The sequence below is a fragment of the Colossoma macropomum genome, unplaced genomic scaffold, assembly GCF_904425465.1.
Source record: "Colossoma macropomum unplaced genomic scaffold, Colossoma_macropomum, whole genome shotgun sequence".
Taxonomy (NCBI): domain Eukaryota; kingdom Metazoa; phylum Chordata; class Actinopteri; order Characiformes; family Serrasalmidae; genus Colossoma; species Colossoma macropomum.
The window spans coordinates 4,317,948-4,343,861 of NW_023494802.1; the positions used below are offsets into that span (position 1 = coordinate 4,317,948).

Here is a 25,914-nt window from a genome sequence, read left to right on the forward strand (position 1 = left end):
CCCCTCGTTTGAATATGCAAATACGATTACGTCATCGGACCTCCGCTTTTTTCGCTGAAGTTAGCTCGCTATGGCGGAGCTGAAAGTTTCAAACTTTCCTTAAGGTACGTTTGTTTTAGTTTGTAACTTTGTGCGTTTGGTCCTCATTTCAACGCTTCTTAAACTTTCCCTCGCCTTCTTCCCACAAACGACAGTGTACGGAGACTCGCCTTTCAGATAAAAATACGTGTAAATAATAACGCGCAGTGTTTCGGGAGGTTTGTATGCGTTAGCTTAGCTTAGCTGAGTTTTATGAAGGACGTCGGTTTGGTTTCTTTCGGAAAAAATGGGGGCTTTAAAACGGCACGTTTAGGTGTTTTTCCTACCCCAGTACATGTATTTGAACCTCAGGGTGGTCTTGGGGATTAATTTGAGCTGAATCAGCTGTCTTGGAGCAGGACAAAAACAGTAAAATGTGCAGAGCTTTGAGAAACTCTGCAGTTAAACTCCAGCGCTACAGGGCTGTATAGGTGTTAGCTTAGCCTAGCCTGGCCGGGTCTTAAAGTGTAAACAGTGCTGGTTTTGGTGTGTGTAGGTAAATTAAGTGAGAGCAGTGTGATTCATTCAGATTTTTAGGAAATCCGGATTACCTTTTAGATAAGTTAACGGTAGTTTTTTTTCTCTCCCTGCGTTTGTGGTGGTCAGACTTTGCGCGGACCGTCTGCCAGAACGATGCCAGCGTTGGTTTAGCAAACGTTACGAGTGCAGAGTGAAGTTAGGTGGACTACTTTAAAGGGGAATTTCACTGATTTTTCTAAAATTCTGCATAATTCAATGGTAGATATGTAAACAAAGTTATTTAGAGTGGTTTGATGCGAAATGTTTTATTGGTAGAGAAACTTGCTGACTACTACTTCCTTACAGTTGTGGTGAGAGGAACCAGGAGTTCCGATGTCTACAGTGCAAATATAGCCATTTTATTTACTATGATCCTGCTCGTGTCTTCTGAGTGTGTATGTGTTTATCTATCTATCTATCTATCTATCTATCTATATATATATCTATCTACACACACACACACACATACTCCAAGATTTCATTTAATTCTGTGTATGTATATATATATGTATACGTATATTTGTGGGGACAGTTTTGCCCTACAGCACCTTGCATGTATGCCTCCACCATGAGTGGTAGTGTATTCATAACCACTTCATGTAATATCTTTCTGTGAGGGAGCTTAGAGGTGGTTCCTTTCACCATCACTGTGACTAATTCTGACTCAGTAAGTTTCTATAAAACAAAGTGGTTCGCACCAAACCACTCTGAATGATTTTGTTGACATGTCAACAATTTAATTATGCAGAAATTTTGAAAAATTATAGGAGTTGCCCTTTAGTGTCACAATTAGGCTTTTGTGAAAGTATACGTTGGGCAGAAGTGACAAAGCAAAAGAGGTTTTGTAGCTGAGGTGAGTAGTAACTAGTTACATTTATTCCTTTACATGCACTTAAAGGGAAATTCCACCAATATTTCAACATTTCTGATTAGTTCAGTGGCTGAGATGTAAACAAAAGTGGTTTGATTTGCACCATTCTGGAGAAACTTAACAGTAAGTTGGTTTTGAATGATGGTGAAGTGCACATCACACTGAACAATCTATCATTTAAGATGATGTTAATACTAAGATGCTTTTGGAAAAATTGTAATGGATTTGTACTTTGTATTTTTAAATTATAATACTTGTACTTCTACTCAATGTTTGTGAGGAAAGTAATCTACTTTTTACTCAGGTACATTTTAATCACTAATTTACAGTCACAATTTTCTAATTTTTAAGCTTAACCTTATTTTATGCTGATAACGACACTTGAACTGTTTTTGCCATTACTCACACCTCTCACTTTGGAGCTTTATTGTTTTAGTTTAGACAAAGAATGCATCAAAAAAAAAAATAGAGGCTAATAAACTTCTCTTAATAGATCCTGGATTTATTAAGAAGTTCCATTGCTCTATAAGTTGCTCAGCAGTTTTTGACTTGCTACTTTTGTACTTCTATTCAGGTTGTTTGGCATTTTTACTTTTGTTTAAGTCATTAAATTACTAAAGTCACAGTATTTTTTCTTACCTATGAGTTTAGGCTACTCTGCCCTCCTCTGTTTTGTCCACTTTAACACTTTACTTTTAACTTAATGTATGTTTTATTGAGTTTGTCAAGAAAATGTTCTGCTTGACTTTGTGGTGGGTGTTTAAAAGTGTTTTTCTCAGTCGTTGCTGTTTTGACCGACAGAAAAGGAGGGTGTTACTGCGTAGTGCAACATTGTGGTGCTGTCAGCTAATACGTGCATACTTTTTGCCATAGAAGTGGCCTGTGATGCACTGGTGGTCATTAACGGGGCCAAAATCCTAAATTTGCCTTTTATTTTATTTTTTTGTTGCCCTGATGATGATAATGTGGTTTTATGTATCATAATTTATCATAATTTATTTTTACACTATCATTTTCCAACCTCGTTTTATCCCTTAAAGCCTTTACACGTTTATTTGTATGTCAGTAAATGAAATCGAGCGCAAGTACATCTGATGTCTTGAACACACAGCCTGATTTTCCACAGGGCAAAGAGTCAACATTGTTTTATTTGGCCTTTGTTTGATTTTTGCTGATTCTTACTGGTGACCGGTCCAGTCACTGCGGTCTTTGGTGTTGGATTAGCTGTCTTCCATCAACTGCACTGTTAGAAATAAAGGTCCTGTGCATGTACATTTTTCATTTATCGAAGTACAAACAATGTAAATGTACTCTTAAAGGTACAACAGTGGTTTTAAGGTCCAGTTATGAACCTTAAATAAGTTTTTCCAGGTAAAAAGTACATATTTGTACATTTTCATAACCTAATGTTTTAAAACAGTACAATAAAATATAAAGCCTGGGGATGAGATGGGGTGTGTGTGGTCAATACAACTTAGAAAATATAATTTCAGTGGATTATGGTACAAATATGTTCCCTGAGTAGGATGTACCCTTGAGGATACGACCCCAGTGACAAGAGGGGTACTGCCCCAGGGACAGTTTCATACCTTTTTTTCTGAGAGTGTAAGAACGTTCTGACAAATGTGTAGCTTTCACTAATTGGTTTTCTGTTTCTAATCCAAAAATAGAATGGACTGAATGTTTCATGATGAATCAAGGAAATTAAACCGTTTCTGCAACATCCAAGCTTCAGCTCCTGAATGAGTCGTCGAAACTTCCTCGCTGATATGTAAATGGTCTCTGTTCTAATTGGCTGCCCTGTCCAAGCGTTCTGCTTCCCACCTCGGAGCGTTCATGTACCATCATTTGTTTTCGATCTGAGAAAATAGATGCTGACAGTAAGATGTCACATTTAAGAGCTTAGTGCATATAAAAGGCTCTTAATAAGCCTTTACACTGGAATTAAAATGTTGTTTGGTTTGTTCATTTTAAAAGTGAATGTAACTAACAATCTGTTCTTAATGCCCCAAAGGTTACATGATGGTGCTCAACTCAGTCAAAAAGTAACCATCCAATTACACAGGTGTCCTCTTTATTTAGCAAAGTAATATGTAATTAGAATGTCATGCGCAAATAAAAACTCGAAAGTCTACATAAACAGCTTAAAATGCACTTTTAGTCTTCATCATGACGACATTGTAACTGAGAATTCAGAGCTCTTGAGAACTTTGGAGTAATTTTCAAGTACAGTTTTCCCACTTACCAGTTCAGACTTTGTGATGAGCATATCATTATGAATTTAGTGGGACTGGGTGTGTTAAGTTGTATCTTCGTATATGCAAAAGTTTTATGACCTCACACAAACAGTAAATTCAAACTGGGCTGTTTATTTTCAGTATGTGGACTGTAAAGACTGGGTAGTGAAATGGTAAATGCTTACATGCAAAATCAAAATAAAAAAAAACAACCAAGAAAACTTCCGTTTTTTATGACGTTAGCTCTTTAAGGTCTACAAATACTGGCTGTTATTGTAGTGCACATTTGGAGCAAATGCCTATAACCAAGGCTTGGATGATTGATGCAGAAGTTGAGTACATGTTTATGAGAATGCATTCTAAATAGTATTGCAGCGGTTCGTTTTGTCTGTGGATGAGTGTGAAACTGTCAGGTCCAGATCCGTGGCTGTTTTAGTAGTGCAATATTGACATTCATTTCAATTGAATTTATATATATATATATATATATATATATATATAAAATATGCATGCCTAATGTGTGATTCCACTGTATTTTTGCAGGATAAATAGCCCAAAAGCTGCATTCTTGCAGACTTTCTAGGGTTATCAACACCTGTGAAGTATCAGCATTCACCTCGCGCATGCATTAGCATAGAGCAGAAATGTGTACTAGTATTGAGTTACACATACCAGCATGATTAAAGGGGTTATCTGTTATAAAACTAACATTTGCTGTTATTTGTCATGTTATTTAAGGTTTTGTAGTGCAGTATTGCATCCCACAGCCTTAATGGTTTGTCAAGCTAACAATTTTGTATCCTTTTTGTGTTTTTTCGTTCATTGGTGATCTCTCACTACAATACCCAGCATGCATAATGTAAATATATAATCATTGACGTAGAGGCTTTAAATATAGAGGTGATATTTGGCTTCCTAGCAGTAAGGTTAGCTAATTAGCTTGCATTCGCCAGCTAGCAGAAAACAAAAACATCACAAACAATCCTTCCTCAAGTATCTGCCTTAAAGAGGTTTTCAAATATTCCTCCCACCTTCAAGAGACATTATCAGGGGGTTTTCCTGATCTTTAAACAGTAACATTTTGCTTTAGAGTTTGCTGCGACACCTCTGCAGGATGCAAGTAAGCATGTTTATGAAAGATGTAGCGATGGATACATTTTTCATTTTAGTCAGTGAGCCTTTAATGAATTACTCAGAACTGTGATATTTGGTATCTTGACGGTACTTGTTGTCAGTAGGCTAGAGATGCTCAGCTCTGCCCTGCGCTGAGTTAACCTTCCTACTGTTTAGTACCAGAGTTAACACATTTGATGCAGTTAATTATGGTTTCAGGAGCATATGGGTGATAACGACTGATATGTCCGATAAGAGCTGTATGAATGTGGCCCATATTCAGAAGCTGGATTGGGTTTTCCACATGAGCTGAAAACACGCTCAGACAGTGTGCTGGATTGACCATGAATATTCTCATTGCCATCTTGACAGCACAGATGAATTGTGGCAGCCCAAAGGTCCAGCTAGGCTATGCTGGAAGGTTAGCATGATTTTGCAAGATGTAGTTCTGCGAAAATGCTGTCAAATCATGCCTAGTGTAACCTCTCAGTAACAATTATGGTTTTGGGAGCATCTGGGTGATGTCTAATGTATGAATAAGGTCCATAATTAGACGCTGGATTGGCAGTTCTGAAGGTGGACGTTGCCTATTACCAATTGGTTTATTATTTTGAATTTTTTCAGTTCTGGTTCTTGTTCCTCATTTTGATTCTTGGTCAGTGTTGGCATTTACTGCAGTAATAGCTAATTCCAAAAGGGCAGTAGTAGACCTAATCAGTGTTGTTCTGCATGAAAAGCTGTCCAGCCCTTTATGTTAACAGGCAGTATTGTAGGCCATGTGTTAAGAAGGAAACAAACCCACACAAAAAGAACTCGCCATACTGCTAATGCAGCTGAAGTTCTGTAATTCTCTACTCACCTCTGAGCCTGTGAGTTGGATTATCATACACTTTTTTTCCATTGTGATATGATCAAACAGTTAACCAACATTTTTAAGTTTACAAGTTGGGATGTACCGATTGTGAACCAATTAAGAGTACTGTGAGCAAAGGACAGTGATTATTTTATCAATGTATGGACTAATTTAAAACATGAAATTTTGTTACAGAAAAGGCCCTAGGACAATATAAAATTCAATAAAAAGTTTACCTGTATTTCCAACTTGGGCTGTGTATGGGTCATTTTTTTTAATGCCAATCCGGATTACCTTGACTTCAATTCTGACTTCTGAACGACACCTTTTTTTGTTTTGATAGCTTTTTTTGAATTACAAACAAAGTGGATGTGGCTTAAACCAGAAACTTAACTAAACATTATATTATTGTCTTAATACATAGAGATTTATAACTACCAAACCACACCATGAACAAAGCTAGTTTGACCAGAAACACTCAAACACAGAGCACTCTGGTTTTTGCAGGCTTTTCCATTGCATTCCCACATTACTTCTCATGCTGCAAACAGGTTATCAGAGAAAGATGCTGCAGATATTGATTAAAGTTCTCTACAGCCCATAGGTTAGGGTTAGGAGCAGCTTCTCTGGGAATATTGGGATCTTTTTTCCCTGCATGAGCTGAAAACATGTTCAGACAGTGTGCTGGTGGTGCATTACAGAAAAAAAATCTGGATCTAAATATGCAAATTGCTGTCTTGACAGCACAGATGAACTGTGGCAGCCTAAGGTCCAGTTAGATTGTGCTGGAAGGTTAGCATGATTTCACAAGATGTAGTTCTGCGAAAATGCTGTCAAATCATTCTTGGTGTGACCTCTCAGTAACGAGAAGGTTTAAGAAGCTGTAGTTTGGGGAGCTGTGGTAGTCATTCCTTTTTCCTGACTGTTTTCTACCTGACAGCTTCCATATAGCACTGACAGAGATGTCTGAAGAGTAGCCTTGGAAACCATAATGTTGCTGTAATAAATGGAGCTACTTGCTTCTAAATGTGCGTTTGCCATCTTTTGCCAAGATATGCTTTTTTGTGCGTCATTACTTCTTAAAGAACTCTGAACAACTGCAAGTTTCATTGTAAAGAGAGCATGAACAGTCCTGTTTAATTAGATTTAGTGCAATGTAGTGTATAATGTATGTAAAATGTACAATAATGTGTAGTTGTGGTTTTTTCCACAGTGTTTTTTGTGGCACCACTGGATCTTTTTTTGTTTGGTCTGATCCAATTTATCAGATATTTGGACAAATCATGTATAGTGAAAATTTCTTGAAATATTGTGATGGTACATTTTTTTCAATTTTCCCATCTCTACGATCTCGCACACTAATCACTGTGTAGCAGTCCTCACGTTCTGTCACATACAAAACAGTGCATTATTAATAATCCGTATTGGTGTAGGTATGGCATTTTACTACCTGTTGCAGTGCATTCTGGGATTGCAGATGTGCTGTGGAAACTCTGCTATAGCTGCGTACTGAGAGCTAGGCTGCAGCCGAGAAAGGGAGGGCTGCCCTATGAAGTATCCTCTTTTGTATTGCATAATGCAACGCAGAACAATCTACCAAGGCCGCTTTGTCATATCATAAAAAGCACAAAATTAGTGGAGAATTGGTGCATTCCATTTCGCTCGGAAGTTGAATGTCGGAGCTGGGGAAGACGTCACACCTGAATTGACTGTGTTCCAGGAAAACATTCAAAAAACAAAATGGACGCCTCCAAAAAAAAAAAGGTTCTTGTGCCAGTTGATAACTATGCATTATGTAGTATTTTGTGAATTTGAACACAGCAGCAACAAGATAGAAGTTGGACAGTACTGTGTATTTAATTATAATCAGTATATTACTACAGCTTTTACTTACTGTTGATGTATAGTGCAGCCATCTTGGATTTTGAGTTTGGAGTTGTTGAGGCTCTCCTGAGTTTTTGAGTAGGAAATCTTACTTGTGTGGGCATTCCAGTTGAAACTTCCTTCTGGGAACTTGGAAATTCGATCTTCCCAGTTCCGATGGAATGCATAATATGATGAGCTGGCAAGCAAAACGCTGATGTGAGTGAAGTGATATGTGGCAGGCTAAACTGTTTGTCCTGCAAGCTAAAAACTATAAGCAGTTCACACCCTGTATTCAACGCACACCCTCTTAAACACATATACAGCTAATAAAAGACCATACTGTATATGATGCTGTATATTTTACTGGCCTTTTTATTTGCTTCATCAGATTAGACATGTGCACAGAGGATTCTGAGTGACAGAAGATCGTAAAAGATACTTCGGTATTGTCTTGGAGAAATGGTCAGAATGCAGGTTGCATTTTGCAGTCATATCTGAATAATCCTTCTGATTGGAACAACCTAGGATGATGTAGCAGTCTAGAAATGCAGCCTAGTTTTTGGAGTGCAGGTTATGGCTCTGTTAAAAATAGCCCACTGCATACTGCTCATGTAGTGATTGTGCTCAAAAGAAGAAAGGAGTATGCAGTTTGTGGTCAACGTAATTTTTTTCCAGTATGCTAAAGATACCTGCTCTGGCCAAGTTTTCCTGTATACATGGCATACTGCATCCCATAATGCATTTCCGGAGGATGTAAACATGTATGTACCTTGTAATATGGTACACAATGGTAATTGTTGCATACTGGATACTATACAGCATATCACTAGGAGGAGTAGCATAGAGTAGGGGTAGTAAAAATAATCGATTCTTACATACGTCATAATTCTCTCTTGAAAGATTCTGAATTAAATTACTAAAATATCATAATCAGATGTTTATATAGGCTCTGCTTTTCCAGGACAATAAACAATAAAAACCTAATTTAAAGTACTAACAAAGGTTAGTAATAGCGTAGCGGTGTTATTTGGTTAAAAAGTCATTTTATTAAGTTGAAGTTTCTGCAATGAACTCTTCTATATATTGTGATTAAACTGTTACTTTTGTTTTAATTCTTAGGTGGTGAAATAGGCCTAAGCCTAGGCATAGACTTAACAAGTGCACAGAGTTTAGCCTATGTTCAAATTCAACTAAGCTATCACTGTGTAATCGAATTGAATTGTGAGGTGCCTAAAGAGTCCCACTACTAGCATGGAGTATACAGTACACACTGGTAAGCAGTACACAGTATGCTATTTCAAATGCTCTGTTTTCATGCACCCCTATGTAATGTCACACTTCCAATGTAATGCAGCATACAGTGTACAGAGCATAGTTTGAAATAGCTTGACTCTGCTGCTGCTTAAGGTATGTTTAACCACTTTCGGAACCTCTGAAATTCTGAATGCTTTTCTTCCGCAGTACTGCAATCTTATTCCAATGGAGCACCTCCAAGGAGCCTGGAAGACCCTAAGCAATGGGCTAGGAATGAAGGATTCTGTCTTTGACAGTACGTGCGTCTCCCCAACGACGGTGCAGGGATTCCCCTACCAGCGCCGCTCATCAGATGACAGCAAAATCCCGGACTCCAAAACAAGCAGCACCATCCGAGTGTACCTCCCCAACCAGCAGCGCACTGTTGTGAGTGAGAAACAGAGTCTTGCCAGTGATGCACAATGTAGTAATATCACAAGACCATTTTGGACCATTCTGCTGTTCCATTCATCATGGAATGCTCACAAAATGTTGAAAGGGGCAGCTGACAGTTTTAAAATTATTTAAAATAAAAAAAAATCATAGGAATAACCTTCTGTGTATATTTTGTGTGTTCTCATGAATCATAAACAGTGGAGTCAATTTTATTCATGTTTGGCTTTCTGTGGTTTTAGCCTAGTGTTTTGGAGGCCTACCCTGTCCAGAAGGCACTTTCTGACAGTTTATGAATTTCTGCTATTCATGTACTGTAAGGAAAATTCTTTTACAAGGCATGTGTTGCTGTGAAAAGCCATAAAGAGTTGTAATTATACTACTCTTTTCTATGCCAGAGTAAATAAACAAGAGCTCTAGTTTTCATTTGATTCCTTTGTCCTCCAGCGATGACTGTCACATGCAGTGCTTTAAACCTTAAATCTCAGCTGTGTTGATCCTGTAGCAAATAAAAAATAATTATTTGTTTGCTGTTACTGCACAGGTGAACGTGCGGTCCGGTATGACTCTCCACAGTTGCCTTATCAAAGCCCTGAAGGTGCGAGGGCTTCAGCCTGAGTGTTGTGCTGTCTACAAGCTCCATCCGGGCCACAGAAGGTACAGTTGCTGTTGCTTATTTTGTTTGTTTTGAATAGGGCTGTCACTATTGATCAGTAATTATGTAATCTACTAATTATTTTGATGATTATAAAGTTTTTGAAAATGGACTTAATAATAACAAACCATGAAGAACATTTTCAAAGACAAACCTCATTAAATATACATATAAAAAACACAATATGGCAAGAAATGTTTATAAAGTGTGTTTGTTTATCCATTAGAATATAAAAATATCATACAGATTTGTAATTCATCAGTCAGATGAGTTATAAAATGTACATATTGTTATACATTTATACATTTGTTATACACATATGCATTTGTTGTGTGTACTAATATTGTCCTGTTAAACCTCAACCCTGTGATGTTACTTGGATATTTTCGTTTGTAGCATCTCTTTGAGAAGTTGCAGTGTTTTACTTGCTCTAAAATCAACGCTTTTTTTACATTTGTAAACAAAGGACAGAATTGTGGGTTTGTTGTCTAACCACAGAACTGAGGTCAGTAGAGGTGATGCAACTGGGCGGGTGCATGTGTTTGTAGAAGTTTGAAGAAGAGACGGAAATGAAACAGCACAGTTGTTGGAGTTGAAAATAGTCGACATTTAAAACAACATGATAATAAATGATATTACAGATCTTGAGCAGTGCTCTGCTTGTTTACTTGAGCATTTTTGGTATAGGACAGCAGAAGCAGAATGTTCTTCATATTAGAGATGATTTTTCTGACCAGTATTGCAATTCTGGTTTAAGTGTGATTATTTTCTATAAACTAAACTCCAGGCCTTTTTTGCCATGAACACAAGCACATTTTTCAGGCTTGAGGCTTGAATACTGAATATAGTCTGCCAGACTACCAGTTTATGAGCTCTGCATTATTAGGTGAAATTTCCTTGCTTAAAACTTATCACAGCTTTGAATAATAATTTAAAACAGCAACTCTTGTGATTTAAAAAAATTCACTCTTTCAAATTACAATTTCGATATAAAAAGGATTACTCAATCAGCTCTACTTTACTTTAATAAACTGGTTATTGCTTTTCCACATCACTAATTTCTTATTTATTCTTGCAGTAAAAAGTCGCGAATGGATTGGAACACAGACTCTACCTCGCTCATCGGGGAGGAACTGCTGGTGGAGGTTTTAGACCATGTGCCTTTGACCACGCACAATTTTGTGAGTGCTGCAGAATACAGGAACAAGTACATAATTTTTGACTCTAAATTTAGTTCTTGGTCCTAAATATGCTCTCCGTGTTCATGTTTTAGGTTCGGAAAACATTTCTGAAGTTGGCTTTCTGTGACATATGCCAGAAGTTCCTTCTGAATGGCTTTCGTTGCCAGACATGTGGATATAAATTCCATGAGCACTGCAGCACAAAAGTTCCTACGATGTGTGTGGACTGGAGTAACATCAGGCAACTCCTGTGAGGCTCTGAATATTTGTTTTGTTATTTACACAAAGAATCAAGTCAAGTCAGCTTTATTGTCAGTACTCCAATATGTACAGGACATACAGAGTATTGAAATTGCGTTACTCTCAGACCCCATGGTGTAGCAATAACATTAAATAGACAGTAATGACCATATACTGAGACTCAAGTGTTGATTGTATTGTTTAAAATGTTGTGGTGAGGATTGGTTGATATAATCACACGCACACATGTATGTGTGTGTGTATAAATATATGTGTATATATTTATTGAATGTATGTATGAAACATAATCATGTCTGATATTAATGCACACTTAAATATTGTCTGATATTGTGATATAGTTAGAAAAAATACATCAAATTTGATCAGTATCACCCAGTACATTTTTGTAAAAAAGGCTACAACCAACACATCTGACTTCTAGTGTTAAAACCCTTCCTAGAATGCTTACTATCAGGAATTATGTAAGATATACCAGAAGTTGCAAACCTCGCAAGCACCGAAACTAGATTTCAAGAATAGTAAAAACTACAGGAATGAGTCACCAGAGTTCGGTTTAATGTGTTATGCACAGATGAGACAATGATAAACCACCACTAAAATGATGTGAAGGTTAAAATGTGGGGAAAGTTGTTTCATCCGTGGCAGATGACTAAAGATAAAACCATGACAATGAGTTCAGAAGAGAAGGAGCATCAGTTTCTGAGGGGAATTCTAGCTGCCTCAGGTTTGACAGATAAGAATTGCATGTTAACTTCTTAACTACTGATTTAGTGTTAATTTGAATATTATCAGATGTATTGTATAGTTTGGAGCTTGCTCTTATACAGTCAGCATGTTTATACTGTTAGAGATGAGTCCTGGAAGTTGTGCAGCACAACTGCAGGGTACTGTAAAAGCTGTAAGCATGTTAATTTTATTTCACAAGACATATTCAAAAAGCAGCACCAGTGAGAGGAGCTAAATCAGCACTTGGCTTATTACCTGAGTGAGAAGCAGAGCTAAATAAGGATAAATATAGGTGGTCTTTCTATCTCAGCACTACTGTTTTTGATTCATAGAATCAGCTTACAGTGCAAGTGTTTAAGAGGAGGCTCCCCAGTAAATAATAGGCCTGCTTATCCCTATTTAAAGTTTGATCAGTTCTTGGCACTTGTTTTCCTAGTTGAAATATATGATTCAGAACTTTTTTCTAAAAGTTATTCAAAATGCAGACAGTGTTTGGAAATATCATAAATTCAGCCCGGAATAACTCTTAAAATGCGTGGCTCTGTTTGATCAACAATTTTATCTGGACTGTGTTCATTCTGGCAGGTTGTTTCCAACCCCTGGTGAAAGTGGGGCTCCATCTCTGCCTCATATTACCTCAAGGAGAATGAGGGAATCTTTCTCCAGAATCCCCAGCAGGTAAAAACCCTTTTTTGAAAGCTCTTTGATGCAATCTTTAAATCTGCAGTAGCTGTTTAGGTGCTGACTAGATGTGTTAAACTATGCTAACAGACTGAGTGAACCCAGTGTTTCAGCAACTGTCAAGGCACAGTCATAATAATTTACTAGCTTTTTGGGGAAGACATGGCCATGTTCAGTTAGTTTTAACATGTTAATTTGTCTTATAATGTTAAGTTAAATGACCCCCCTTTGGGTAGGACACATTAAGTTCATGCTGTGAATGTTATTAACTAATGTTGGTGCAAATGAGAATGATAGAGTAAAATTATTTGGCTAAACCTGTGTTTATCCAGTCTTAAGTACTATTTGGACAGGATTCATTTTACACGGGGAGGTGGAGTAATGTAATTTTATCACAGGAAGTCTGTAACATTTATGACATGCACACGAGATAAGAAATCGCGGCAGAAGTTGTAGGGATGGGTGTAGCTACTTGAGCTATGCACTGCCTTCACTCCAAAAAGAGAGTTGAAAAAATGTTCATTTCACATTATTATTTTACATTGTTTTGTTTATTCTAACCATCTGCCTCACTGTCTTAAGTAAATGCAATGTGTCATTATCATTGTCATTAACTTGGGTATTTACAGTCAACATGGCTACATTAAGATAACATTTTTTTTCAGTCATTTTACATGTTATAATATTGGTCCTTGAGGGACCAATATGTAAATTTTATAATGTTTATGTATTAGTATTAGCATCAGCAGATATTTACATGAAAAGTATTGGATATTGGCATCAACCCACAATTTCTAAATGAGTGCATCACTAATATAGACTGTAGAATTTGGTGGAATATGTTTGTTGATGAAGTTTTGTATTTGGAAAATAGCTAGATAGCTTTATTTTAGCAAAAAAAGCAAATATCTTATAATTATAATGCAGTAAATTGCCACCTTCAGGTGAATCACAATGCATTGTTTTTTTTGTTTTTTGTTTTTTTTTTTTAAACATCACTGCTGATGAACATTTTATCATGTAACAAGTGTTCTGGGCAAAAAAGCATATGTTGTACTTGATGCTTGCTTTTTGGCATGACAGCCACTTATATTTCTTTTGTCTCCCCTTCAGCTCACTGCACAGACATTCGACCCCTCACGCTTTCAATCACACCACCGCGTATCCACCCTCGGGAGGTGCACTCTCGCAGAGGCAGCGGTCCACCTCCACGCCTAACGTGCACATGGTCAGCACTGCCCTGCCTGTTGACAGCAGCCTGATCGAGGTAACAACAGGACCTCTCTCCGCTTCTCGGGTTTTCTTAAAGACGCTCTTAAAATAGCAAGGAGTGCACGACCGATCCCAAGCATGCCTCTGCCATGATTTTTCCCCTTCACTTCTTCTCACTGTTGGAGCTTTTCTTTACTTCTGATAAGTAAACTTTCTTCTCTCGTTGTGTCTGATACTGTCCCTTTATTTTCAATTTTTTCTGCACGTCACTAGCTGGTGTAAAACGGTCAGCAGTCCTGGAGAACAGGGCTGCACAATGTGAACGAAATACTACTATTGCAGTTATTTTGCGACATATTGCTAGTGCGATATGCATTGCGATATATTACAAATGCACTGATGAACCAGTAATGTGGCATGGTTAAAGATTGACCTGCATTATTTTGACCAAGATAGTTTACTTTTGTTTGATTACCTTAATTTGTCCGAAGCCCAAATACTCATCTGTACAGTATAATTGGTCAGAATGTCCAGAGACCACAGTAAGTCATTCAGAGTGGTTTGATGTAAAATGATTGTGGAGTTATTTACTGACTTAACATGAATATAGCCACTTTATTTACTATCCAAGATTATTAGTGAGCCTACACATATCTTCTGAATCTTCATATGTAATGTTAAGTATCAAATAGTGGTAAATCAGATTTTTTTTATTTATTTATTTTATTTTCTTGGGGACAACTTAAAAAAAAATCTTACTTTTATCACCAATTTGAGGAATTGTGAAATGATATTTTTTCTCTAGAATGTCACAACAAACCACTCTGAATGACTGTTTACATCTTCTTGATGGAATTATGCATAACTTCTGGAAAAATGTGCAGTGCTGTGGTACTCCTAGATTGGCCTTGTCCACCAAGCCATGGCTAATGTTTTCAAAAGCAGGTTCATTTTTGATCTGGACACCAGTTAGTGCTCTGTCCACTTCTCTTTTCACCCTCACCCTCTCTCTATTTCCCTTTTTCTCTTTACTCTTGTCGTTGTGCCATGCTGGGGAGTAGCTAGATTGCCTGAATACTTCTCCTAGCTCCTGGTGCCGACGATTTTGTCTGAAGAGAAGAGTAGGTATTGTTTGCCTCTTCAACACCTCTAGTTTTAAATATGCAACAGTTCTTGATCTAGTCAGAGACCAGCAACCGCCCAGCAGCTGCTCTGTAAAAGCACAGCATGTTTTAGTATTTATTGTAAGCTTTCCTCAGAATGTAATGGAAAGTATGAACGAAGGGGTTGTTGGAATTTGTTAGTCATGTTTTGTTTTTGTTTTTTGTTTTGTTTTTTTCTTTAACCCTCCTTTTATTTTACTTCTTTTACATTTCCATATAGGATGCAATACGTCATGGTCACGGTCACGGCTCAGGTAAGGGGAGCACTATTGCATACGAAGCTTTAACAAATGATTTAATGTGTTACATTTATGCCTTTTGGCATGGAAACATACTCGTTCTAATTGTTTTCTCTTTTCTACAGCCGGTAGTTCCCCGAGCCAGAGTCCGACTGGCTGGACCCAGTCCAAAGCTCCAGCACCAGCTCAGAAGGAGAGGGCATCGTCCTTCAATTCTCAGGAGAAAAACAAAATCGTAAGCTCTCAAACAGGCTACTTCCTTTCCACCTAGAACCAGAGTAAATGTATTGAGAACACTTCCCCTTTTTCAAGCACATCCTGTGAAACATAGAAGAGAAGGAACACTTCTGATAGACCGTGATTAATTCTGAACCTGTAGCCCTCTGCTTATTTGAATCATTATCTCTGTGTGAGCTGGGGTACTAAATGAGCAGCCCCCTGCTGCATTATTTGTTTCCTTGTATCCTCAAAGACGAAGGTACTGGAGCTACTGGGAGTGTAAGAATAAACACATTTTCAGGTTCGATACAGTTTTCAGTTCTAAAGTCAGCATTTGATTCGATTTAAGATTTTATGTTTCGAGAGTGCTGATTCTACAGAGCTCTAGTTACATTCTGCACAAGTTGGGCAAAGTATGTCCTTGTGCAAAAAAAAAAATAAAATAAAATAAAAATTGAATACACCTAGATGCCTAGATTGGTAACTGACTATGGTTTTCAATAAAGAGAGCAAGTGAGAGACCCTTGTTTTGTATATATTGTATATTTCCAGGAACCTTGATTCTAATATAGTTTTGCTGTGTTGAAAATTGACTTATCTTGTTTATTTTGTCTTCTAGCGCCCAAGGGATAAGAGAGACTCCAGCTACTACTGGGAGATTGAAGCCAGTGAGGTTGTGCTGCACTCGAGAATCGGATCAGGTTCCTTTGGAACAGTATTCAAAGGGAAATGGCATGGTAAGCGCTTTTGTTGCTCCAGCAAGTACGGCCTCAGCACTTCTTTCATCACAGATTGTTCTCTGCTGCAATGTTGCACATGGACTTTGCAACACTTCAACTCTCTTCCTCTCTTTGGTGACTCGTAGGTGATGTGGCAGTAAAGATTTTAAAAGTTACAGATCCGACACCGGAGCAGTTCCAGGCCTTCCGCAATGAGGTGGCAGTTCTACGGTGAGCAGTGTTATTAAAGGAACATTTACTGTATTTCAGCATGAAGCTCCATTGTCTCAGGGCCTTCACTGAAACCCGCAGTCTGTTTTTCAGCTGCTCTAAAATGTGTTCTCTACAAATCAGAGACATCAAATTGAAGTGTTATATGATAATTATTGGCAATATTGAGTGCTTAAAGTGGTTTGGCCATAAAATCTAATCAGAACTTTCACCTTGCACTAGAATTTAGCAAACGTAATGGAAGCATATAGCCGCATGTTTATCACCATGCAGATTGCATGCCTAAACGGAGTGTGATTTGTTTGTGTGATTTATTTGGACATGCTGTGCCCCAGCAACTAAAACATTTTGACAAACATCAGACGGATGTTCGTGTTTGGCTTCATCACATATGATGCTGCATCCCCAAAAGCAGTTCAGAATAAGTTATGGGCATCTGAGCTGTGTGCAAAAGCAGAAGTTTTGACTCCTGAATGAGGTGATGAAGCTTTCCAAGCTTATTTCACTTTTTTGAAAAGTAGCCTCCCCAGTGGCACCGTTTGCCCGTTTCATGAGAAGCAGAGGATCTCTTTTTGCACCTGAAGACTGTCTATGCGGTTGTTTTTCTTTCTTTTGCAGTGAACAACATGGTGAAGTTAAAAAGTGAAAAAATATTTTGAATATTTCACATTTGCATCTTGTGTCAAAGAAAGCTGCTCTTTATACAACGTGGACTTGATTTTACTGTTTCCCTTGACAACTGAGATCATTTTATATTCGAATATTAATTAGAACTGTGTGCTACAATGTTTCTGTCAGTCTGTAGAAGATGCATGAGGCTTCCTTTCTTTATGGATGCCCGTGCTTTTGACTCATTCAGATGATAATTCCAATCAGCAAATGCTTATTATTATCATTATTAATTGTTTAAAGTACCAAAGAAGTGTGACTGATGTGTTTATTCCTATTCATGTGTTTTCAAGTAGTGTGTCAGACAAATGAAATAAAAATCTCAGGATTTTCAGCTTTATTAGATCACATTCTTTACGTATCAAGTAAGCACAAGGACTGCATTCAGAAATCATACTATTAATGGAAAAAAAAAATTAAATTGCAGAAACTGACATTTTTTTGCATGAGCCTTTAAACGTTAAGTGATCTCAAGTAGATTTGCGAATGTCATTTCTGACACAGACCTGCTGTTTTCATAAGAATAGAGGAAAACCGTTTTTAACACAGGTTTTTAATGCTATGTTGGTGTGCACCATGCTAAATTGTCACTACTAAATAATTTGGACCCTGCTTGTGGTTGATGGCTGCGATTTTGATTCCTCTGGCCCTCTGTCTGACCACAGGAAAACCAGACATGTCAACATCCTGTTGTTCATGGGCTACATGACAAAAGATAACCTCGCTATTGTGACGCAGTGGTGCGAGGGCAGCAGTCTGTACAAACACCTCCACGTGCTGGAGACCAACTTCCAGATGTTCCAGCTGATTGACATCGCCAGACAGAACGCTCAGGGCATGGAGTGAGTTCAATTAGGACATAAACATCAGTGTTGATTGAAGTTCGGAAAATGTCCCATTTGCTTTTGATATTTTAATATCTCATCTGTTGTGAATTGACAATGTAACGTAGATTGTTATCTCTTCTTTTTAGCTACTTACATGCAAAGAACATCATCCACCGGGACATGAAGTCAAACAGTATCCTTCTTATGAGAACATATGCTTTCTTTTATGGATTTAAGGCAGCTTTACATAAGTGCCATATTTTCTTCACTATTGAATTTAGTGATGTTGAGGATGAATCTTAAGGGATTAAAGGGCCCCTGTTCTGTGTTTTTTGTTTTTTCCCTCAATTTCCATTCATCCACCAGTCATGATTCATTTTATGTGAAGATTTTCCAATCTCTCTTTATCCCTTGCAATTAAAAAGGCTAATTTCATGTGAATGGGCAGAGCAAAACTGTTGTAGGCTGAGTACAGGTGGATATATGTTAATGTGTTTGTTTTTGTGACATCACAAAACAGTGAATTCCTAACGGGCTGATGATATGAGAGGTTGTAGCCATGATATGAGAGGTTATAGCAAAATAAAAATTATTATACTGTAGTCATTCCATAAGGGTAACACTAATATTTATAACTGTTTAACTCTTGTTTCTTGTTTCTAAGGGTGGGCCTACACTACACAATTTTTTGCCCGTTTTAACTCCAAAACGCCCCTTGCGACAAATTTTCACAATCTGTTAGTGTGAGAGGAGAAAAGAGTAAATCTTTAGCCCTCCGCTCAAACTCTGAAGTGATCAGAGACCCTCCGATACTGTCAAACTTGTTTGATATTTACAACTCAAAATGTTTACAAGTCCTGTAGTGTGTGAAGGTCAGAGATTTACTCAAGTTATTCATGCAAAAGCCAATCAGTGAGCTAGAAGAGCAAAAAAAGCAAAGAGATGTGCATGCACACCGCCTAAACAGAGGAGCTGCGTGTAAAACACTGGCAAATAAGAGCGGTTATCATGTTTATAATTTGTGGATCCAGATGTCAAAGCACTCTCTTTACAATTTCAGCTCAGCTGCTAGTTTGTAGTGGAATATTTCTCCAGCTCTCATTGTATCAGTGCTTCAAACTGACAAACTGAAGTTAAGTTTGTGATGCTCTCTGTTTTAGAAATCTGTGAAGATTTTACAAGTTGTGTAGTGCCCAGTGTAAAGCAGCCCAGAATTCACAAACACAGTGGAGGTTGTCACGTATGTGTCATATGCTAAGCTTTTCAAACCTGTACACCTTTAACTCAAACACAGACATCTTCTTGCATGAAGGCTTGACCGTGAAGATTGGAGATTTTGGCCTAGCCACAGTGAAGGCCAGGTGGAGTGGCTCTCATCAAGTGGAACAGCCTTCAGGATCCATATTATGGATGGTCAGTTGCTGACGAAAACAGGACTAAAATATTTGAGATCACCTGTAGATGCTGGAATATACACACATTTACCGTCATGCACAATTTAGTGGGCAAATGCATATACATCTTTCTTTTGGAATGATCTGACATTAACTTTAACCTTTGATCTTAACCTTTCTAGTGAAACTGTCAAATGTGTTTCTGTAGAATATGATAACGGCTAGAACTTCTGCAACATGAATGTGGTTCTTGAGGCTTTTTTGCTCAGCTTGTTGTGTTTGTCAAATTGAACTACATCCCTTACCTGGCAATAATACATTGTTTGTGCTCATTGTTTCAGGCTCCTGAGGTGATCCGAATGCAAGACAACAACCCATACAGTTTCCAATCAGATGTCTACTCTTACGGCATTGTTTTGTATGAACTGATGACTGGAGAGCTTCCATATTCACAAATAGCTAACAGAGATCAGGTATGTCCCTGTGTGCACACCAAATTAGATTCATTTAAATCATTACAACCAGTGACCACTAGTGTGTATATGGCCGTGACCTCACTCCTGCCTTAAGGCTTACAATAAAGAGTGGTTGGCATTTTTCCATCTGTCAAAGGGCATTTATGTTGGAAAACTGAATTTTATGAATTTTTTTTAGAGTTTAATGTCGTCTGTAAACAGCGTTAAACATACTGTTTCCTCCCCAGTCCATATGATCCCTATGCAGACTAAGTTGAAAAAACAGCCTCATTTGAATTCACTGCTTTTGTGGTGTAATACAAACCATCATGTTCATTGTACCTTTTAAGCCTGTAGCAGTTCAGCTCCACCCATTCACACTGAAGTTACAGAGTGTGTTTAAACCCAGACTCTAATTGGATTAGGCACAATACATGGCAGCTAATCAGAACAGAGATTATATCATATAGCAGTCTTAACGGCACAGTAAGAAAAAAGCCTGGTTAATTCTAAGGGAGAAAGAAAGGTTGGAAAATGCCATGTATAATGCATTATGACTGTTTGTTTTTGGTACATAAAACCACACAAACATTATAAGTGGACCTCAGGGGATAAAATAAAACTCTTACGTTTAATATATTTGTAAATATGTTTTAAATACAAAATTCAACACTTCTAATGTATTCAAAACAAATGCAGTGCTGGTATTACAATATTGGATGCTCATAGGTACTCGAATATCAGAATTAGTCAGAATGCACATCTCTAAATTGTCTTGTTTGCTCAGTGTATCTGTAGAGAGCAGTTACCATATTGTCCCTTGAGAATAAACAATATCAGTGGATTCCTAATTTAAAACGCTATGGAACATTTAAAACCATAGACTACATAAAAGTATGTAATTAAATGCTATTCAATAGCTGTCTTTTTACAGTTTAAGAATAGCTATGCCTCCATTTGTGGTTTAAGAGGAAAGAAAATTAAGTCAGTGGTTCATTTATTATTTTGTGTGTCAGAGGGAGAGAGAGACGGACATCTCTCCTGGCATGGCCTCAGGCTTGCTCTCTGACTGGCCCAGTCACTGTGGAGCCTCAAGACTAAATTTAGCCTGAAATCCAACCTGGTCTCCAAAGTCCCCACACCACGAGACAGACTCGCTCCGCAGCGCCTGCCCCGCTTGTTTGTTTGTTGTGTCGGCATGTAGCCTCACTCTATTCCCTTTGGCCTGCTCTGGCCTGCAGCCCACAACTGCATTCTTAGTAAAGACTGTGCTGGGTCTGGATACTGTGGCTTCCAAATCAAGTGTCTAAAAATGCCTTAAGACACTATTAGTGTTATTCGTATTACTACTAGAAATTCTTTTAGGACCATATTAAAAATCAGCCTGTCAGTCTAATAGCCTAAGAATTATATTTGGCCAAAAAAAATGGGCAATATTTGTTGAATATTAATTTAATCAGTTATAATATGATGCAAATTAATCGCTACCTTTTGAATTAACCTTTAAATGGATGATGCTTGAAATGATCAGCATGCCTGTTTTTACGCCCCAGTCATTATGTTTCTCAAACTGTGTTTAATACATTGTCTTTGTGCTGAAAATCTTCTAACCTTGAATGCAAGTGTTCTTCTTGTTTGCAGTCAAACATCTTTAAAAAGGAACATATACAACGCATTGTTTAAAGTACCATTCACCCTGTCCTCTCTCACTCTTTTCGCCTTTTCTTCTCTCTGTTTGTAGATCATCTTTATGGTCGGCAGAGGTTATCTGTCCCCTGATCTCAGTAAGCTGTATAAGAGTTGCCCCAAAGCCATGAAGCGGCTAGTCGCAGACTGCATTAAAAAGTCCAAGGAGGAGAGGCCTCTGTTTCCACAGGTACGTGTTAAAGTTATCTTACTTTCAGATCCTTACAGCTTGAATTAGGTGCACATCATAATATTATGTGGTTGAACTTTTAAATAAAGGTCATAAGGCATTGCACCATCCTTTGCTGTCTGTATAGTTCTCTGCTTGATATCAGCTGTTTGTATCATGCAGTTTTTCATTTCTACTGTTGAGCAAACAGCATTGTATAAGATTGCAGTTGATCTTTATAGATTCTAGTCTATACAGTACGAATCACTGTTCAAAATTCTGTATACCATGACGCTGACTTTCTGTAGGTTTTAAAGAAAGTGTAGGAAGATGAATAGGTTTACAGTGAACGGAGCTGTAGATGACTAGTATAGGATAAAGCTGTATAGGATCAAGAGTTGTTCTACCCAAAATGCTTCAGATTGAGAATAAACCTTTGGGTTGTTTTGGTGTCTGGCTGATATATTTGAATGGTAGTGTACATTCTAATTAATTTCAGTGTTACTAGGCCTGGGCGATAATAATTACCAAATAAGTATCTGAACATTTTTAATTATCCTCTTAAAATTTTATTACTTATTGTTATAAACTAAGAATAGCTCTATTAGGTTGCATTTAAGTCCCTGTAGTTACTGAATAATAAGCCTTTGTACAAAATAAACCTGGATTATTAAGGGGTTTATTTTGAGTATTTTTAATACAATGATTATACAGTTTTGTTCCTCAGTCTGGTTTTTGCAGCAAAGGCTTGAACTTTAAGCAGTTGCGAATAGCAAGACGTCTCTGCTATTCACAGGTAACTACAGCTCAAAATAATTGTCTGAACCTGATAGGACTGCTCACAACTGAGCACAGTTTGGTTTGGTTTGGACGGGTTTAAATTTAATTCCCGAATATGTGTCTGGTTCAGGTCAGGTTAACATTTCATGTTCAGCTTTTCACAGCCCGCCTCCTACTTTGAAGAGTTTTAAACATTCTACGTGCAAAAATAGAGTTTTAGTATTAAACAGGTGAAGCCTAAAATCAGAGAACAGCACAACATAGAAAGACTTAATGTTTTAGATGCTGTTCAAAAGTATTACTTGACAAATCGGTTTGTTAAAGCAGACTTGATTTTGGTCAGCATATTGTTATAGCATATCACTTTAAATTGCTTTTTTTTTATAACAGCTGTTATCAGTACATACTAACTGGCACTGTCCTGACAGGTTTTATTCTGCACTTTGAATGATGATGGGCCAATTTGGGTCAGATTTGGACAGAATTGGTTCGGATTGGGTTCAAAAATGATTTTCTGGGGGAGTCAGGTTCAGACTCGAAACAGGATGCTGCATATCAGCCTCAGACAGAAAATTCCTGGACTGAATTCAGGTTCTGACCAAAATTTCTGGCCCAATTAAAAATCTAATTTGCTTTCTTCAGGGTTCAAACTACTATAGAACTTAAAATTTAGTGTTATGCATGTAGTATTATGCATACAGTAAATATTGATTGAATATGAAAAAGTAGGAAGGATTTAAACTTCTGTTAGTCTTAACAGTTTTATTTGCCTGACCTAATTCTGATCTGTATCCCCCTTGTTCTCTATCTATCTTTTGCCTCTGTAGATCCTGTCCTCCATCGAGCTGCTGCAGCACTCCCTCCCCAAAATCAACCGCAGCGCCTCGGAGCCGTCTCTGCACAGAGCTGCACAGCCTGAGGACATCAACTCCTGCACTTTGACCTCCATGAAGCTGCCTGTTTTCTGAAGCAACAATCCATGCCAAATGCTCACCGGCCAGCGAGCCACTGCCGCCCGATCTAGCAGGACGAAACAAAGGCGTCCCGGAGCTGAAGGGAACTCACTTTGGGTTTCAGATGTTTCTGGAAGTTTCGCTGAACCTGCTACTCTGCTCTGATGGCAAAGTCTGCCTAACTTAACTATCTAAATCTCTCAACTGAAAGCAGAGACCCATAGAAGGATGGAGTATATAGATTTTTTAGCCAGTTTATGGACGAATGCACTTGTCAAGAGAGAGTGTGGGTTTGTATATGTACTCCCTTAATTATTCATGTTTCTGAAACAGATCTCATCATTGCTGTGAGATCTAATTCATGCACAAAATTATTTTAGATTTGTATGTTTGAAAACTCCCCAAATGAATAGATGTATTAATTGCGACACTTTCAAGCATGTAAACATGTAGGCGGACAAAACTGTTCGATTTTAAACGCAGAAACAATAAAAGTTACCGCTGAGAACTGGATTTTGTGATCCCACCACAAGTAGCCTGTAATAGTTCTGCTGTTTGGCTGCAAAACAACAGAATTTTGATGGTTACCTTCACAAATTACAGTAGAAAATATTTTCCATAGCTTGTCGCCACACTTTGCTGTGCTGGTTATGTTACAGTCTGCAGAATACCTTTGTGTGGCTCTGTGAGAGTGAACGAGATTGTGGTCCTGGTTAGCAAAGCACAGAAGTGGAAGACTTTGCGAGGATCGCCACTGTACAAAACAATTTGCAGTCTTTCTCAATCGCCGTGCCTTTTGCGTGTGGAGTTTTGTAACCATTCAATCAGTTTTCATAGACGTTTATAATGCCTTGTTTGGAGAAATGTATGGACGGTTCATGTTCATGTGGTCAGTGTTCAGCTGCCGTTTAATGGTGTTGAATAGTAAAGTAGGGCTCAACATTGTATAATGATTGAGTTTTTAGTGATTGTCAACTGTTTCATTTGAAGGTTTTGTTGCAGACTCTTGAGTACATACTGTTTATCATTAATGGTTATTTTAATAAAATTAAGTTAAATGCCAAATTCCTGCCTATAGTTGGTCAAATTATCATTTTCTGTAAAGTACCTGTCAGATTCACATCAAGCACCCAGATGTGGAAAATGTTTATTAGATAGTATCAGGGCAGAAGAAAATACTTGTTTTTAAAGTCATCCTGAACTCCAAATTGACTTTTCTTAAAACCCTGTTAGTTCATGCCCCTTGTCAAATTAAAGGGGAACAGAATTAATAATTTAATGGTTTAGATGGAAACGAAATAATTCAGAGCAGTTTGGTGTGAAAATGCACTTTTCTAAAGAAATTTACTGAGTCAAACTTGTTCACCATTGTAGTACTAGGAACCAGACGTCATGTCTACACTACACTACGTCATGTCTAATATTACCATTTTATCTGCTATCCAAAATGACCAGTGAACTTACATGTCATAAGTTTTTATATAAAACGCTGAAAATGGTAAAATAGCGCTAATTTGGGGAAATAAAACGTTTTCTTTGGGTACTATTTTTTTCCTTACAACGCCCTGCATGTACCTCTCCGCCCCGCACGCGTTTTAGAGAAGAGTCTGACTGCAGAGCCGCAGATTTACACACCCGCAGTTTCACTCCAGCAGAAACAGGATTCAAGGTAATATTCGTGAGTGCAATAAAATAGTTGTCGTTAGCTGTTAGCTTATAACACACCGTCTAGAGTAGGCCATGCAATAAATGAATGAATAAATAAATACCTCGCTAATCTACCCCATAAACTGGTAAGCAGAATAGCAAGTAGTTCGTTGTTGACACCAGTTTTCATTCTGCTTTGGCGCGGGTTCAGTCTCTCCCTCTCTCCCTTTTGGCTCCGTCTTCTTTAAACCGCTGCAACTCCTTTGTGTATTCTGGTTTGGTATGAATCTACGACATTTTGGAAACAGACCCATCTTCGCCATCTCCCAAAACAGGTAAGAAAACCGTAAAAACAAACTGTAAACAAAAGCCGGCGTTGGCCGTGTTGATCGGCGGTAGCTACAAGATAATAACAACAAAAGCACGTTAGCTTGCGCGCATTGATCTCAGTTAAAAATGCGGTTTTGAGAGGAAACACGGAAGTGATCCTGGAGTAATAGTTTATACTAAAAATACGTTCTAGGCCAAACCTTTATAACAAAACTATCACAAAACAACGTATCAGATATCAAGCAACGCATTCATAACTATTTTGTATAATAACTTAATGGAATGTAGCTTTTAGAGGCATTAAGTGCTTTGGACATCTGGTTGCTTGTATGGTGAACCGTTCAGTGGAGTTCCCCTTTAGGCGCGATTCATCATATAATTTAAAGGACTAAATTCTTGCTTCCTGCAGTCTTCCGTCAAAATGTAATGGTATTTGCTCCACCTCTAAAGTATCTTATGGGTTTTGATGACGTCACCAGGGCCTGTTTATGAGG

The 25,914-nt window shown here is 37.9% G+C and overlaps 1 protein-coding gene across 2 annotated transcripts; it reads left to right on the plus strand.

The window, feature by feature from the left end:
- On the plus strand, positions 1-24,508 carry raf1a (Raf-1 proto-oncogene, serine/threonine kinase a). Of its 2 annotated transcripts, XM_036591028.1 has the most exons (18): positions 1-104; positions 8,999-9,217; positions 9,768-9,880; positions 10,957-11,059; positions 11,152-11,309; positions 12,632-12,724; positions 13,841-13,994; positions 15,001-15,060; positions 15,323-15,356; positions 15,467-15,576; positions 16,180-16,297; positions 16,426-16,510; positions 17,845-18,021; positions 18,153-18,199; positions 19,301-19,419; positions 19,742-19,873; positions 21,597-21,731; positions 23,318-24,508. In XM_036591028.1, the coding sequence occupies exons 2-18, from the start codon at positions 9,017-9,019 to the stop codon at positions 23,456-23,458; spliced, it is 1,980 nt and encodes a 659-aa protein (XP_036446921.1). In that variant the 5' UTR covers positions 1-104; positions 8,999-9,016; the 3' UTR covers positions 23,459-24,508. The 2 variants fall into 2 exon arrangements, with proteins under 2 accessions (XP_036446921.1, XP_036446922.1); XM_036591029.1 differs by lacking the exon at positions 15,001-15,060.
- Positions 24,509-25,914: the final 1,406 nt, after the last annotated feature.

Excerpts from the sequence above, each read along its gene's own strand:
- raf1a (XM_036591028.1), top strand. The coding sequence starts at position 9,017 with ATGGAGCACCTCCAAGGAGCCTGGAAGACCCTAAGCAATGGGCTAGGA. Across the intron at positions 16,511-17,844 it reads AATGAGGTGGCAGTTCTACG|GAAAACCAGACATGTCAACA; the intron begins GTGAGCAGTGTT and ends GTCTGACCACAG. Across the intron at positions 19,420-19,741 it reads CAGGATCCATATTATGGATG|GCTCCTGAGGTGATCCGAAT; the intron begins GTCAGTTGCTGA and ends TCATTGTTTCAG.